Source organism: Aspergillus bombycis, assembly GCF_001792695.1.
Source record: "Aspergillus bombycis strain NRRL26010 chromosome Unknown contig00111, whole genome shotgun sequence".
In the NCBI taxonomy this organism is placed as follows: Eukaryota; Fungi; Ascomycota; class Eurotiomycetes; order Eurotiales; family Aspergillaceae; genus Aspergillus; species Aspergillus bombycis.
The window spans coordinates 76,441-88,884 of NW_019170113.1; the positions used below are offsets into that span (position 1 = coordinate 76,441).

Genomic DNA, 12,444 nt, shown 5'->3' on the forward strand with positions numbered 1-12,444 from the left:
CTCCTCTCCACCGAGATATCGTCACTTTGATTATGTACATTTACTCCGCAAGTCTTTGATGAACATAAGAACAAGGCATTGAATACCTCGTGTGGGTCATGCCGAATCGAACGCTAACCCACATTGGTACTAACTACCGGCTTCTAATTGGCTGCCTATGCGGTTGGCGGATGAGTCCGATTCTAGGCGATGATCTTCATTCTCGACAGAGATGGTTCTGACACCAGAGACTCCAAGCGTTCACAAATCGGGATGCCACAGCCCCGATTTTTCACGTTTCATCCATAAAGCCAGCATGACGCTAGAATCATCGATATCGACATGTCGCGCTCGTCCCCAGACCCGTTCGTCGCATCGCCCTCCTCCCCGAGCCACCCTGTGAAGAACCATTCCCGGTACACCTATCGCCAACTGCAGCTCCTTCGCCAGAGTTCGACGGCTTCTCCGCTCCGAGTAATTGCTCATGTCGATTTGGATGCGTTCTACGCACAATGTGAGATGGTGCGTCTTCAGACGCCGCGGGAGATACCCCTCGCTGTACGCCAGTGGGACTCGCTGATCGCGATCAACTACCCTGCTCGGGCGTTCGGCATAACGAGGATGATTTCCGCGAAGGAAGCCCGGAAGCTTTGTCCGGAGATTGTTCTACAGCATGTTGCGACTTTTCGAGAAGGTGAGGGCGGGAAATGGGCGTACAGGGAGGATTCCTTCAACCGTATTCACACGGATAAAGTGTGCTTGGATCCGTATCGGGCGGAATCGCGCAAGATCCTGAAAACAATGAAGGAGGAATTGTCGAGATGGTATATGGACTTGGTTGATGAGGAACGGGGGCTGGGTTCTCACGCTCAAATACAACAAGCTAGTGTTGAGAAAGCTAGTGTCGACGAAGTTTTCATTGATTTATCCCCGCTGGTTTATGGTGTCCTGCTTCAACGGTATCCGGAACTATGGAATGGGCCGGATGACGATGATCGTATCGCATCGTTACCTCGCCCCCCTACAACGGCACTGGAATGGAGCCAGGGCGATTGTCTAGTGGGCCTAGACGAGAACGAGACCGAGGTGGATGATCCTGATTGGGATGATGTGGCGATGCTTATTGGGTCAGAGATTGTCCGAGCGGTTCGCACGGCAGTCTGGGATAAGCTGAGTTATACGTGCTCCGCAGGTATAGCGAAAAACAAGATGATGGCAAAGTTGGGGAGTTCTAGCAATAAACCCAACAAACAGACCATTGTACGCAATCGTGCTATCCAGAACTTTCTTGGGGGCTTTAAGTTTACCAAGATACGAATGCTTGGGGGTAAGCTGGGTGATCAGGTCACGGCTCTGTTTGGGACGGAACATGTTAGTGATCTTTTACAGGTTACGCTGGAGCAGTTCCGGGCCAACCTGGATGACGATACTGCTAGTTGGCTCTATGGAATCATCCGCGGCGAGGATAAGAGTGAAGTCAACCCCAGGACGCAGATAAAGTCTATGCTCTCCGCCAAGTCGTTCAGACCGAATATCAACTCCATCGAGCAGGCAGAAAGGTGGTTGCGGATCTTTGCCGCCGACATCTATGGCCGTCTCATGGAAGATGGTGTACTTGAGCACCGACGCCGTCCAAAAACCCTCGCCTTGCATCATAGGCAAGGTGCACAAGTTCGCTCTCGTCAAAGCCCCATTCCTGGGTCGACACCGATCGACGAGACGTCACTGTTCGATGTTGGGAGGACATTGCTTCGACAGATCATCGGCGACGGACGCGCCTGGCCTTGTGCAAACTTGTCAATGAGTGTCGGTGGATTTGAGGATGGGGTTAGCAACAATAAAGCAATAGATTCGTTTCTACTCCGAGGAGATCAAGCCAAAAGTATCGGCCACCTTGCAAAGGACCGCCTTACGGAGGACTTGCCCGAAATGTTACAGCCGAGTGAGAAACGGAGGAAAGTTGAAGACGATGGTATAAAACGCTTCTTCAATCAGCCTCCCGGGGCCACCACGAAGCCTCAGCCAAGCGAGGCCCTATTGGAGACGCCAGCGACTAGTCTGGAAGGCAACAGAGAGAATATATTTCTATCGGAGGCCTCGTGTAATCCTGAAACAACAGAAGTTGCATCGGGATTCTATACTTGTAGACGTTGCGAAAAACCGCTACCGGAAGCTGAAAGGGATGAACACGACGATTGGCATTTTGCCAAGGAGCTGGAAAGACAAGACAGACAAGAAGCCATGAGATCCCAGCAGACAGCACGCCCGTCCAGTAATACGGGATCTTCCAGCGCCCGTGGTAGGCCAGGTCGTAACAGCCGGGGCAAGCCTGAGAAAGGGCAGACACGTCTCGCTTTCGGATAGTATTGCTGGACTTGAAATCCTCGCGATAATCAAACATCCATGCCGACCGGGACAAAGAAACAATTTTACTCATTCAAGCAAACCCAATAGAGGAGATGTTTCTTGATGTTCATATGCATTCGGTGCACCAGGAGAAACGAAGAGGTCTCTCCTTCCTTCCTCTCCCTCTTGCTGATCTCAACCGACCTCATTGTGCAATATTACATTGTAAGCTATGTGAAACGCATCATAGAAAACCGCTGTGTTCATAAGTCCTTGACGTCGCGAGTTCCCCCCGACCAATCAAGGGAACGGCCAGCAGATTCCGATCGATAAAGAATATTGGAGCTCATGGCTAGTTGTAATCTCAACCATGGTTCGAGTGTCAATTTTAACTTAAGGGAGAATTAAAGCCAAAGGACTTAATATAGCTATCGGATTTAAGCTCTTTCGAAATCGACGAGCTAGTAGACGATCATAACGGGTTGGAAATGAAGATGCATAGCAATCCAAATGAGCGACAAGAGAAGCTATTGGTGGTTTGGCACTTTTTAGGTCCCGTTGTGCAGCGGTGACATCAGCAAACTCAGCCGCGGGGTCGAATTTCAATTCCAACGGACAGCCATTATGATTTGACGTTTCAGCGATTTCGCTCTCGCCTACCATAACAGTGCACGTGTCTCACGGATTAATTTCCTACGCCCGATATCAGAGAATCTCTATTCCTGAGAATCAACAGAGGATTCCGAGTGTCTACAATCACTTATTCACTCTGCACGAGGTGCCCCTCACAGGACGGGTGTAGCAGAAATGTCCAATGAAGGCACCCGATAAAGACCAATTAGCTCCACTTCTAATTTTTCGTTACGGTCAACTTGGGTAATTCGTCTTGTTTGATATTCGATTATTGGGTTACACCATGCCCCGGCGATATCGTGCCCGTGAGTACGACGAGGACATGTACGAAGTTGAACGGGACCATTATCATCGTAAACACCAACACCGACCGCGAGGCGGACGCCATTACAAGGAGGAAGCAATCTACGAACAGCCTCGAGCTCCTAGTCCCCCGCTAGTCGAGGAGTTTGATCGTCTTCGCATTCGAGACAATGCAGGGCCTGAATTGATCCGCGAACCCCCTCGTGAGACATCGAGAGAGCTCCGGAAGGTTAGGGATGACACTTTCAAACGTCGTCGACCACATCGAAGAGAAGTCGTGGAGGAAGAAGAAGAATATGTCTCCCAAGATGAAGAGTTGACAAGGGGGATGACGGGAAGCGAGTCCGAAGACGAAGTTCCTATCATCCCGAAGAGACGACCCGCGCCGCGCCGCGGCGACGTACGCGATGAGCTCTCGAAACCCAGAAGTCGTCGTTCGGAATATGAACGGGAGTTACCACCCAGTATCGATGAAATGAAGCATGAGCACAGAAAACCCCGCAGTGGCCCTCATTATCACGCACCGTCACGGCTACGACCTGAGTCAGGCCCTAACACAGACGTCGAGGAGGATGATTATGAAGAGGAAGAAAATGATATCTTGGTCCGACGAAGCAGGCAGCGAAGACCTCCAAGAAAATTTGGTCTCCATGAAGACGATGACAGCACGTCATCCCCCGAATCAGAAGACTCTGCGGATGTTTCTCTCGCTCGGGCGCCTATACACCGAAGCCCACCGAAGCGACATGTACATGACCCAGAGGGTGAGCTTGTTACCTGACCTAGACGGTAGCATGATGATTGACCCACTGTTAGGTTATGATAACCCCCGTCCACCTCGTCCCCCGCGTGCACCTAGCCCCGAAGTCAGTTTTGAGAAGCCCAAGAGGGAAAAGTTGAGACCAGCCTCTCATGAAGAGATACTCGTCGAGGAACGTGCTGGGCCAGAGCTTCCAAATATAATACGCGGCCCACCTCCGGAGCCTTTTCTTCGGCAAAGGCAGGAAGAATATCCGATTCCCCAATCTCGACCAAGGTCTATTGAACGTGAGAAGGAAATATCCGTCCATGAAGTAATGCCAGGTGGTGGGCAAATGTTCGACGAGCACGATGTAGTAGAAGAGGTCTATGGCAGATCTCGTGAGCTCGAGAGGTCTATACGGGAAACCACCCCTAAAATGACCGGAGACGATTGGGCGATTATCTCTGCAGCCCCCAAGACAGAGCGGGATGCTTTGCTAGATGAAATTGCTCACGGACCCAGAGAGCCAGTCCTTAAGGACAAAAAGCCCAAGTTTACTGTAAGTGAAGAAAGGCATTCGGAAAGTGACCCGGATTTTGCACGGGGCAAAGTAGGGCGGCGATATATTGGTATGAAAGATCAACGAAATGGGCTCTGGACGGAGATCACCAAGGATCTTGTAGTGAAGGAAGCAATTGAACGATCTGGGTATGAATACGAAGAGACAGTATCTTCCTATTACGTGTTTTCATACCTTCAATTCGTGAGTGAATATCTTTCCCACTAGGAAACTTACCATTAACACCTTCGTACAGGAAGATGTTTCTGCTCTAGTTGACTTGTCGGAAGATATTCGCCGCGCACGTCGTCGACGAATCCAAGAGATTCACCGTGAACGGAGTTCTATGCCCCCCCCAGCGCCTCCAGTCCCACCAGCGGCAATGCCAGGGGAGCCGCCCTTGATGTTGGATAGGCCGATGTCTCCCCCATTCCGGCCCCGTGAAGAGCGACGGATGAAGCAACGTGAGCTGCTTGATGACAGACGTGGGAGGCCTCGCTCGGGAAGGTGGTGATATACTTAACTGGAGCGTGTTTTAAAATGGCAAGTCTTGCCTTGAATTTCCTTGATCTACAGCTATCATGATTGAACGATAAGACAGATACTACTCTAAATTTGCTGGAACAAGTATTTAGATATTGTTATTCTGCCTTCGAGGAGACCCACGAGACATGATTTATGAAAACATATGAGATCTTGAGCCCATATCACATTTCTCTGAGCAGGACTATATTTGCTCAAGCTAGCAGACTAATCTCAACGTAGATTATATGTCGTGAGCCTTTGTAGAGCACACTGTAGCCCAGCACATCATATTCCTATAATGGATGATATTAAGTATGGGTAGAGCAGACACGTGCATCAAATGATTACTGATCGATCTAGGCTGCCAAGCCCTCGGTCGCCTTTGAAGGTGAAAGTTTCAACCCAAGCGCGTCAATCGACGACGAACCAACCAACCAGAATCGTTAATTACGAACAGACAGAAGCTTTCAAGGCGCTATTGACAGCAATGTCCACTGCTGATGGAGAGTCATCGAGAAATAGAGGCCGGCCTCGTCAAGTGCCGACCGCGGCGCCGGACACGGTGAGCGGTATAGTTCTCGCTTCTTGGCCCCTTTCTCATAGTTGGCGTAGGTACGACGGACGCAGCTTCGAGAAGCCCAACGGGCCTATCGGTCCCGGCAACAGTTGCTACTTGCCTCATTAAAGTCTCGTGTTGCTAGACTAGAAGATGCATTCGGACAACTTGCTCAGATCATGGACTCATTCGACAATCAAGTTATCAAGCCAGGTGCTCAGATGTCCCATGCTCAGCTGTTCCAGGCTGTGAAGCTTTTCCAAAATGAGATTTGCTTCCAATTAGAAAGGACCGACTCACGTGTGCTGCCCAATGAAGGCAAAAAACGCAGTTCAGCTACCCAAAGTCAGAGACCCCAGCAAAGCTCCAGCGATAGACCGTCGTCGTCGGGCCCTTGCCAGGTCGATAAAGAAAACATTAGTGTCCCGACGTGGACGAAAGAAAAGGCATTCTCGTCTGATTTTTGGCGGCGCTTTTTGGGCTCATCCAACGGCTTTTTGCCGCCGGTTGCATCTACGGCTCATGAACCCAACGCTTGCATTCGTGTGACATCTTCTATAGACCGTGAGGATCACGCCATAGAATACACGGCTTCAACATTCACAGAGAGACTTTATCGTACCTGCGCAGAAAATGGACATCGGCTCGTGTGCAATGACACACTGACAGACGAGGAGATGCAGCCGCAATTTGGGCTATTATTGCAAACCGTTCCACGAGAGCAAATCCGACTCTATTTTGAGAAGGTACTCGGGATGGAATCATGCAACCCGGTCCGTGACCGTCGGTTTCCTTTTATTAGTCTCGGTGGAGCAGGGACGCATTTTCCCTCCGCGAGACAGGACTCTCGTTCTCAGAACCTTCATCGCTTCCGTGAGACAAATGGCGTGTTGGAGATTCCCAGCGATGAAGAATGGTTTGATATCAGCGATATGGAAGGGTTCTTGATGGAACAGGGCATCAAAACTGAGGAGTGCTACGGAGCCTTTGTCACTTCCTCATCACGTACGAACAGCAATCCAAGCACGAGGCCTGGATTGTTACTCCCAAGTGGCGACATCATTGGGTCATCTGATTTGAATATCCCTAGCCAGACTACCTCCAGTAATGTGGTTATGGTCCTGGACGAAACTACAATTATTGACAGTATGTTGACCAGCCATTGGCTCAAGCGGAACTTACTAATTTTGCTCTAGAACTAAGTCGGCTCTGTATCTGTCTTGGTTGCGTTGCTGGGTTTCGTCGCTCTGATGTTGAGACCCTTGTATGGCAGCATGTTAGTTGGAAACCAATTTAATTTGGGAATCACACAAATGAATGCTGAACAAGCGTTCTACGTCCAAAACTAATGGCGTAACCCACAGAACTCCATGTATTACCAATCATCCTATGATGAACGGACAGCGAAAAAAGCAGGTCTATGGAAGGCGATAGGGCCAACTTGTATCTCTTGTTGATATCTGTTTACAGTAACATCTCCACTACTTTTTTATATTCGATGCCCACCTTTAGGACGACACAGCGAGACAAGCGAAATTTTTAACTGCGCTGGCGGAATTCCTTTTGACTCGTTATCTGTTCGCGCCAGAACCAGATGGCTGTCGCGGTTGCGCCGGGTCCAATTCCTACCAATCCAGCAAGCAGCCCGGCAAACGCTGGCAATGGGGAGACATTGGAAATGCCGACTCGGTAAAGATCCCAGACGCTAAACCAGCACCACAGAAAGGTCGACATAGTCACAAGGAGGAAGCCATTTTGAAGAAATGTGGAAGCTCCCTCTGCCAAAGTTACGACGGGTGCAAATGAGTTCACTGGGAAGAATAGACGGGCGAGGGAGAGATTTTCCGAAAGCAGGCAGCTGAGGATCGAAGTTATATGAAAACAGGCAGCGATGGTGCCTGTTGCTGTGTAGAGAACACGCAGATGGTCAGAATTGGTCCTTTCATCTGCCGACGGAGAATCAAGTTTGGCCTGTCTGCCTCAGCCATGTACTCGATGGCTCGGGACAAGACTTCAGTCATCAAGACGGCAAATACTGGCGCTGGTTGCCACACAGCTACTACTGATTGACGTGACGTGTCTGGGCATCTCCAATTGGGGAAAACAGAAGCATTGTTGGGAGGATATACTCAGCCGCTGCCGCGGAGAGAATGGCCTTAGCTGTCGACTCTGGCAAGCTCCTGGTGACCCATGAAAAATAGGATAACCGCCTAGTGATGAACATGTTTACCACGAAGTAAAATGGGGCGACCAATGCAATTCCACGAAGCTGGTATAGAACGGCCCACACGCTTAGACTAATGAATAAACGTCAGTCTTATTGGGCACATAGGATATTGATGCAATCTATTATACCTTGACAAAAGGGTCCATTTGTTCCTTGGCCGATAACCCTCCACCGTGAAGATAGAGATCACGGGTAGCATGGACGACAAGAAGTAGAGCAGCTATAATGCTTGTTCTGGTCTGGAAGGGCCTGTAACTACAGGTAGAAAGATGGTTACCAGAGACTGGAAGATTCTGTCCACAGGCCCGGGTTGCCGGAACCCTAAACAGCTCGTCGTAGAAAGGGATCTCTCGCGGCCTCCTTGGTATAGGGATCATGTTCAATGACATAGCTGCAGAATCTGTTGCAATCCAGTTCTCCTTTATTAGTTGAACAGGATAGTATGGAGTGATAAATCTTGCCATTAGCTTCAACAGCGGGGTCTCCAGGCACTCCAGACGCTGTTGAGCCTGAGCGGTGTTGACTAAGCTCTATGCACGTTCTTCTCGTTGACGTTGAACTCCCTCAAAAGCAGATGTGATGTGTATTGTTGATAGTGATAGGCGAGGGTTGCTTTTCAGAGCAGTCGCGATGTGGTTCGTGAGAGCGGCGGCAGTTTCAACTGCTGAATTTCCCCCTTGTCCAGTCAAGGGCTCAAACTGTTTACGGCATTTCGACATGAGCCTTGCTTTGAACATCAAAGAATATTTGGGTTTCTCACCTTATGGCACATATCACCAATGGTCATGGTTCTCTGGAAATACCATCTTCTATAGACGTACCCAGGCAAACTGGTGTACACCGAGTTGGTCTTCTGCTTGTAAAGATCCGAAAATCTCACTGTTGGAGTGATTTGATCGTCCCAATGTTGCTTCGCTAAGGTCTCCTCCTCTTGTTTGGAGAATCGAGGAATATCTGGCCCGTACAATGTTTTCCCAATGTTTCTCACCAGGAACCAGTGCGTTTTTTTCTCCAGGCCCACTGGGAATGAGGTACGAGAACTTCTCATTAAACACAGAACTTAGAGTTCCCTTATTGATACCAGGAGCTCCATCTGAACTGCCAAATATGCATGCATATGCCGCCGGGAGTGCTTAACACCACATGTCAGCGTCCTTATCAGCCAGGAGTGGCCTTGATGTTGAGGGACTGCATGCCGTTTTCCTCGGATGGATCTATTTTCCTGGCTTCTTCCCACATCTGTCGCCGTATCGTCGAATGGATTCCATCTGCTCCGACGACAATGCCACCCTTGTAGGATTGTCCCTCTGTGGTGGTGACCGTAACGTGAGACTGGCTTGTATAGACGGTCTGGACCCTCCGAGATGTGAGCACTTTTGACTTGCCTTGGGTCTTGTCGTAAAGAATATGAATCAACATTCGGCGCTCAAAGAAGACAATGGGGTAGCCATGACTAAGGAAAATATTAGTTCAAGCGACATAGCGAAGGCAGAATGAGCAACAAACCGTCCAGTCATATTCTGGTTAAAGTTCTCTAAACTGCGAATTAGCCTTCCACGAGAATCGCGGAAAATGACTTTTATCCATTGAGTATTCGGCCATCTCCATAACCGACTCATAGCATCCTAGTTGGTCAAGGCTGCGTAGGACGGTTGGCAAGAGGCCAATACTTGCACCAACTTGGGGTGCGATGCTCGGGTAAGCCTTGAGAACTAGGAAGTCGATGCCATTCTTCCCTAGCATTAGGGCCAGGGATAAACCTGCAATGCTGCCACCGGCGATGATGACCTTGAAGGGCTTGGGAGTCATGGCGAGGGCTCTATTGGTAGTGCAAGACCACGGTTGCAGTGCTCTATTGAAAGAAACCAAGACCTTGTATTTATAACATTACGAAGAATTTCTCTAAATCAGGATAAGCTATAAGCACTATCTATCCCCCCAAGGCTCTACTATCTCCCATCCAAGATTCCCGCAGCATCAAGTAATCGTGATAGAATGATCTGTTCTAAGAGAGTCGAAGCAATTATCATGTTGATCAATAATCGACCCAATCAGGGTATCAGACTCCAGTGGGTCGGACGAACTAACTAGTACTAGTAGTAATCTACCATCGCCTCAGTTGACACCATCTATATAGTGCCAAGCAAGCTGGCAATTTGCAAGAGGCGTCGCCTCCATTGGTCCTTGATAACAGAAATTACTGCCAAGCCTGATCAGCCCTTGAAGATTCATATAATCCATTCAGTCGGGACTTCAAGGACAGAGAGTCATATAGTTTTCAAGTCCGATAATCGACTCATACAGCTTTCGTTATTGATCTACTAGGCACCTCCCTACTCAGCCTTGCGACCAAATCACGCACTCCTTCAAGCCATCATTATCAGTTTGACTTCCAATCGTCTAAGCTACGCTCGTCTGGGAGACATTCTCAAAAGGTATGTCTAGCTAGCAGCTAGTTCCTGACCTCATACCATCAATCACAGACTCCCATCTGTTAGGGGAAGTTCTCTCGGGAGGTATTGGATAGCATTTTATGATTCAAATACTATATATTCCACTACTGAGAGTAGTCTAGCACATACGACCATAGGGTGTGGAGAACAGGGCTTCCCGTCCGCTCAGCCGTACTTAAGCCACACGCCGGGAGGTTAGTAGTTGGGTGGGTGACCACCAGCGAATTCCTCCTGTTGTATGTTTTTTTTTTCTACTGCATGTGTGTAGTAGATGCACAGAAATGGGCACTGCTTCAGCGGCCAATATACCTCGACATGCAACATGGGAGACGAAAAGTGACTATATAGGACGTGATTGTCAACCTCCCAGGAACCAAGGCCCTTGGTAGTCGCATCCCCATAACTCATTCCTTGAAACTATAAGAAGCCATTTTATCTGCATAAATTAAACCAGTTGTTACCTTATGCCTCACTTGAAGCCCTCCCTCAGACTACCCCGGATCCATACAATGACCAAGAAAGACGGAATATACTCTCCACATAGGGCTTCGGTATCGTGAACCGGCCCCTTCCTTGCAACCCGGAACCATGCACTTCGGGTCCTGGCCCACGGCATCAACTCCAATAGACTTCCACCTGGTAACCGTGAACACTGGAAGGGAACTCTCAGAAACGGGCCATCACTCACTCCCTGCCTTTTCTTTCCAATCCCGCTACGACCGATGCTAATGAGACCAACCTAGGGGTATGCCCAAAGAACCAAATACATGGCCTGGATATCCCTATTCGGCGCAATCCAGCAAACTAGATATCTTGATCGATGCACCTTCACTTCGGATCCAGATGTTAATCCTGCATTCATACCCCTCGGAGTATCACCTGGATCTACCTCTCTGAGACGGTGGGATAAATTTTTGCGCCCCCAGTTTCTTCAGATCCACCTGACTAATACTCAGTCTGAATGTGCACACAGAGGTGGCACTATCAATGTAGGAGGAATCATGGCGTCTTGGCAAGATACGTTGCAACACTGTACCCATGCTGTAAATGGGCGAAGTGTACTGCAGGCGTGGACTGGAATGAGTGGTTTCAGGGCAGAGAGGGAGTGAACTACATACCGGATTTGAAGCTTGATTTGGGTCACTAGATGGGGGGCTGTTATAATCCCGTTGGTAGACCGCCAGTATGGCTACAAAGCAAATGAAAACATGATTGGACGGACATACATCCTTCGTGTGCTTTCATGGCAATCAATGTGTATAGATTCAATTAGTAAACCTCCATAACCTCTAACTATCGCCGTCAACTACAATTAATAAGATAACCGAGTTCGATGTCTTTCGACGGGCACAAGCACACTAAATCTGTTGTTTAGAAATCCGAAAAGCGCAACGAAACAGGACACTTAAGGGCAATTCAATCCCCTCCAAGGGATACAGCCAGAAAAGAGCTCAAGAAGTTCCCCGAAACTCGAACCCCCACCCCAAAATATGTCTTCTATCAGACTCCTCGTCGTGCTCGGTACCACTGGCAACCAAGGCGGATCCGTCATCAAGAGCGTCCTCGCAGACCCTACCTGGTGAATCCGCGGTCTAACCCGGAATACTTCCAGTGCAGGAGCCCAATCTCTCCATGCATAAGGTGATGAAATCATACAGGCAGGCCTAGACGACATTGCCTCGCTCGAAGTAACGTTCCAAGGAGCAATGGCCGTCTTCAGCGGAACTGATTTCTGAAACGCATTCGCGACAATCGTCTAGAATATCGAGATTGGGGGATCAGTCGGAGATCGGACGGGCCTACGAGTATGATATGCAGCAGGGCAACAACGTTTTCGATGCTGCGGCTAAGATAGATACGGTGGAGAGACTCGTTTTCTCTAGCCTGTCTGATGCGTCGAAGTGGTCGAAGGGTAAGTATACACGGGTGTCACACTTCAAAACCAAGGCTCATGCGGTCGATTATGGGAGGGAGACGTATCCGGAGCTCTGGAAGAAGACTAATGTTGTTCAGGTTGAGTGGAATTTGTCGAACTTTCTTGGTTCGTGCTTGAGGACGAAGAAGGTTGGTTTGATGGGAACCTATTGTAGTCACAGTTTTCATTGCTAATGGTTTTTGTTG

The 12,444-nt window shown here is 49.1% G+C and overlaps 4 protein-coding genes across 4 annotated transcripts; 3 read left to right on the plus strand and 1 right to left on the minus strand.

Moving 5' to 3' along the window:
- Nucleotides 1-321: 321 nt before the first annotated feature.
- On the plus strand, nucleotides 322-2,343 carry ABOM_010092 (DNA-directed DNA polymerase eta; the record flags this gene model as incomplete). Its single annotated transcript, XM_022537220.1, has 1 exon — nucleotides 322-2,343. One exon carries the CDS (start codon nucleotides 322-324, stop codon nucleotides 2,341-2,343), a length of 2,022 nt encoding a protein of 673 aa, XP_022385162.1.
- An 898-nt stretch (nucleotides 2,344-3,241) lies between these two features.
- ABOM_010093 (uncharacterized protein) lies at nucleotides 3,242-5,076 on the plus strand (the record flags this gene model as incomplete). The annotated part of the gene is made up of 3 exons (XM_022537221.1): nucleotides 3,242-4,025; nucleotides 4,078-4,766; nucleotides 4,819-5,076. 3 exons carry the CDS (start codon nucleotides 3,242-3,244, stop codon nucleotides 5,074-5,076), a joined length of 1,731 nt encoding a protein of 576 aa, XP_022385161.1.
- A 309-nt stretch (nucleotides 5,077-5,385) lies between these two features.
- Nucleotides 5,386-6,992, plus strand: ABOM_010094 (bZIP transcription factor; the record flags this gene model as incomplete). Its single annotated transcript, XM_022537222.1, has 4 exons — nucleotides 5,386-5,399; nucleotides 5,448-5,649; nucleotides 5,700-6,789; nucleotides 6,847-6,992. The coding sequence occupies 4 exons, from the start codon at nucleotides 5,386-5,388 to the stop codon at nucleotides 6,990-6,992; spliced, it is 1,452 nt and encodes a 483-aa protein (XP_022385164.1).
- Nucleotides 6,993-9,028: 2,036 nt separating this feature from the next.
- Nucleotides 9,029-9,679, minus strand: ABOM_010095 (FAD-dependent oxidoreductase; the record flags this gene model as incomplete). Its single annotated transcript, XM_022537223.1, has 3 exons — nucleotides 9,029-9,323; nucleotides 9,377-9,404; nucleotides 9,448-9,679. The coding sequence occupies 3 exons, from the start codon at nucleotides 9,677-9,679 to the stop codon at nucleotides 9,029-9,031; spliced, it is 555 nt and encodes a 184-aa protein (XP_022385163.1).
- Between the last annotated feature and the right edge of the window lie 2,765 nt (nucleotides 9,680-12,444).